The 2,433-nt window shown below is 47.7% G+C and overlaps 1 protein-coding gene across 1 annotated transcript; it reads left to right on the top strand.

The window, feature by feature from the left end:
• Window positions 1–614: 614 nt before the first annotated feature.
• Window positions 615–2,019, top strand: LOC542706 (root preferential 4). The gene is given in 3 exon segments (NM_001112219.1): window positions 615–640; window positions 642–1,436; window positions 1,567–2,019. Coding segments are annotated over 2 exon segments (1,095 nt in total). The 5' UTR covers window positions 615–640; the 3' UTR covers window positions 1,867–2,019.
• Window positions 2,020–2,433: the final 414 nt, after the last annotated feature.

Genomic DNA, 2,433 nt, shown 5'->3' with positions numbered 1-2,433 from the left:
CCGCCTGTTTTTTCACTGGCGTGCTATAACTGAAACCGTGAGTATAAATTTATGCGTGCCGCCACCTTAGAGCTCTTTTCTACTAGTGTTAGTGGGGTATGTTTTTATTTTTTGATAAGGTTGGACCTTTGTCTAGTGCTTCGGTCACTGCATTGACTTAAACATCTTGTTATTCTTATTATCAATATATCTTGGCAGACCTCCTGCCTTAAAAAAAAGAGTAACACAAAGACCGGCTTGACTGATATAGGCCCCACATCATACGCTTGCAATAATGCGTCTTTTCTAAGCAGTAGTATTTGTTTCGCCAGACATATATCCACTTGTCGGAGTGATCAGTCATTTTCTGTCCTTGTAGAGCATTATTTAGGAGCCAGAACCCGCTTGTATTGCACGCAAAGTTTTAAATCTCCAGCTGTTTTTGAAGGGAAATAGCTTTTGCTTTCGTACACAATTTAGCCGCTATCTCTCGCTATAGCCCTATTTAGCTCGCTATTAGCTGTTTGAGGACAAAGGACATCAAGCACTAAATACTATAGCTGGTTATTTAAAACACTGATTGCACGTCTATATAAAGAGATAATGTAGCCCAGATTGCCCACCCATCCCAAAGAGAGAAAGTAGCAGTATCAGCGTATCATATGGAGCTCAGCCCCAACAACAGCACGGACCAGAGCTTGCTCGATGCGCAGCTCGAGCTCTGGCACACCACCTTCGCGTTCATGAAGTCCATGGCGCTCAAGTCCGCAATACACCTCCGAATTGCCGATGCCATCCACCTCCATGGCGGTGCCGCCAGCCTATCCCAGATACTAAGCAAGGTCCATCTCCACCCGTCCAGAGTTTCCAGCCTCCGTCGCCTGATGCGCGTGCTAACAACCACCAATGTCTTCGGCACCCAGCAGCCGGCTGGTGGCAGTGACGACGACAGTGAGCCCGTCTACACTCTCACTCCAGTGTCTCGCCTCCTCATCGCCTCACAGTCGTCGCAGCTGGCCCAGACTCCGTTGGCGGCCATGGTGCTCGATCCAACCATCGTCTCCCCCTTCTTCGAGCTCGCCGCGTGGTTCCAGCACGAGCTCCCAGACCCGTGCATCTTCAAGCACACGCACGGCCGAGGCATCTGGGAGTTGACCAAAGATGACGCGACCTTCGACGCCCTAGTCAACGACGGGTTGGCTTCCGACAGCCAGCTCATCGTCGACGTTGCCATCAAGCAGAGCGCAGAGGTCTTCCAGGGGATAAGCTCGCTCGTCGACGTCGGTGGGGGCATCGGTGCGGCGGCCCAAGCCATCTCAAAGGCGTTCCCGCACGTCAAGTGTAGCGTGCTGGACCTTGCCCACGTCGTTGCGAAGGCTCCAACTCACACGGACGTGCAATTTATCGCTGGCGACATGTTTGAGAGCATTCCACCAGCAGACGCCGTACTGTTGAAGGTACGTTCTCTTCTAGTACTATTATTCAGTGATTAAGTCTCCAGCAAAATTTGGTGCTCATCAACTCTATTATCTTTTGAGCATTCCATCTCAAAAAGGTGTTCATCAAATTTTGTTTTTTTTCTTCCAGTCGGTCTTGCATGATTGGGACCATGACGACTGCGTGAAGATACTGAAGAATTGCAAAAAGGCTATTCCTCCAAGAGAAGCCGGTGGAAAGGTGATAATAATAAACATGGTAGTTGGAGCTGGGCCATCTGACATGAAGCACAAAGAGATGCAGGCCATATTCGATGTCTATATCATGTTCATCAATGGCATGGAACGAGATGAGCAGGAGTGGAGCAAGATTTTCTCCGAAGCTGGATATAGCGATTACAGAATAATACCGGTCTTAGGTGTTCGGTCTATAATCGAGGTCTATCCATAACCATTTGTGTAAGATGGTTCATATATAGTGGCATGGATCGGAGCTTGTGTGGTGTGGACATGTAATCTAAATAAGTGGGTACCCCGCTGTGATGCTGATCTATATCGTGCTCTCTGTCGAGATATCTATTCAGTAAACGTATATTCTATATGCACCTATATGAAGCCGTGTACTTTATAAACCTATGTTCTTTGGTTTGTTTCTCAAACTCACTGCTCGAATCCGGCTCTTGACCGAGTGCAATTTATTAAACACTCGGCAAAGCATTCTTTGTCAAGTGCCACTCTCGCCGAACTAAGGCTCTCACCACACACCTCGTTTACCGAGGGCGGAACACTCGGCATAGAAAGATCCTTGGCAAAGGAGGTTTTCACGAGCGCCAAGCTCTCGGCAAAATGCGACACCCGACAAAGGGTCTATTGTTGACGGTCGTTAACTTTGTCGAGTATCAGTCGTTGACACTAGCAAATTAAAATATCTTTTTGCTGAGTATAAACCTATGCGACCTTCACATGAAATCATAAACCTTCTACATAGATTCTTGTGTTTGTACACAATGTACATGAC

Source organism: Zea mays, chromosome 4, assembly GCF_902167145.1.
Source record: "Zea mays cultivar B73 chromosome 4, Zm-B73-REFERENCE-NAM-5.0, whole genome shotgun sequence".
NCBI lineage: Eukaryota > Viridiplantae > Streptophyta > Magnoliopsida > Poales > Poaceae > Zea > Zea mays.
This window is presented reverse-complemented; position numbering and strand designations above follow the sequence as displayed.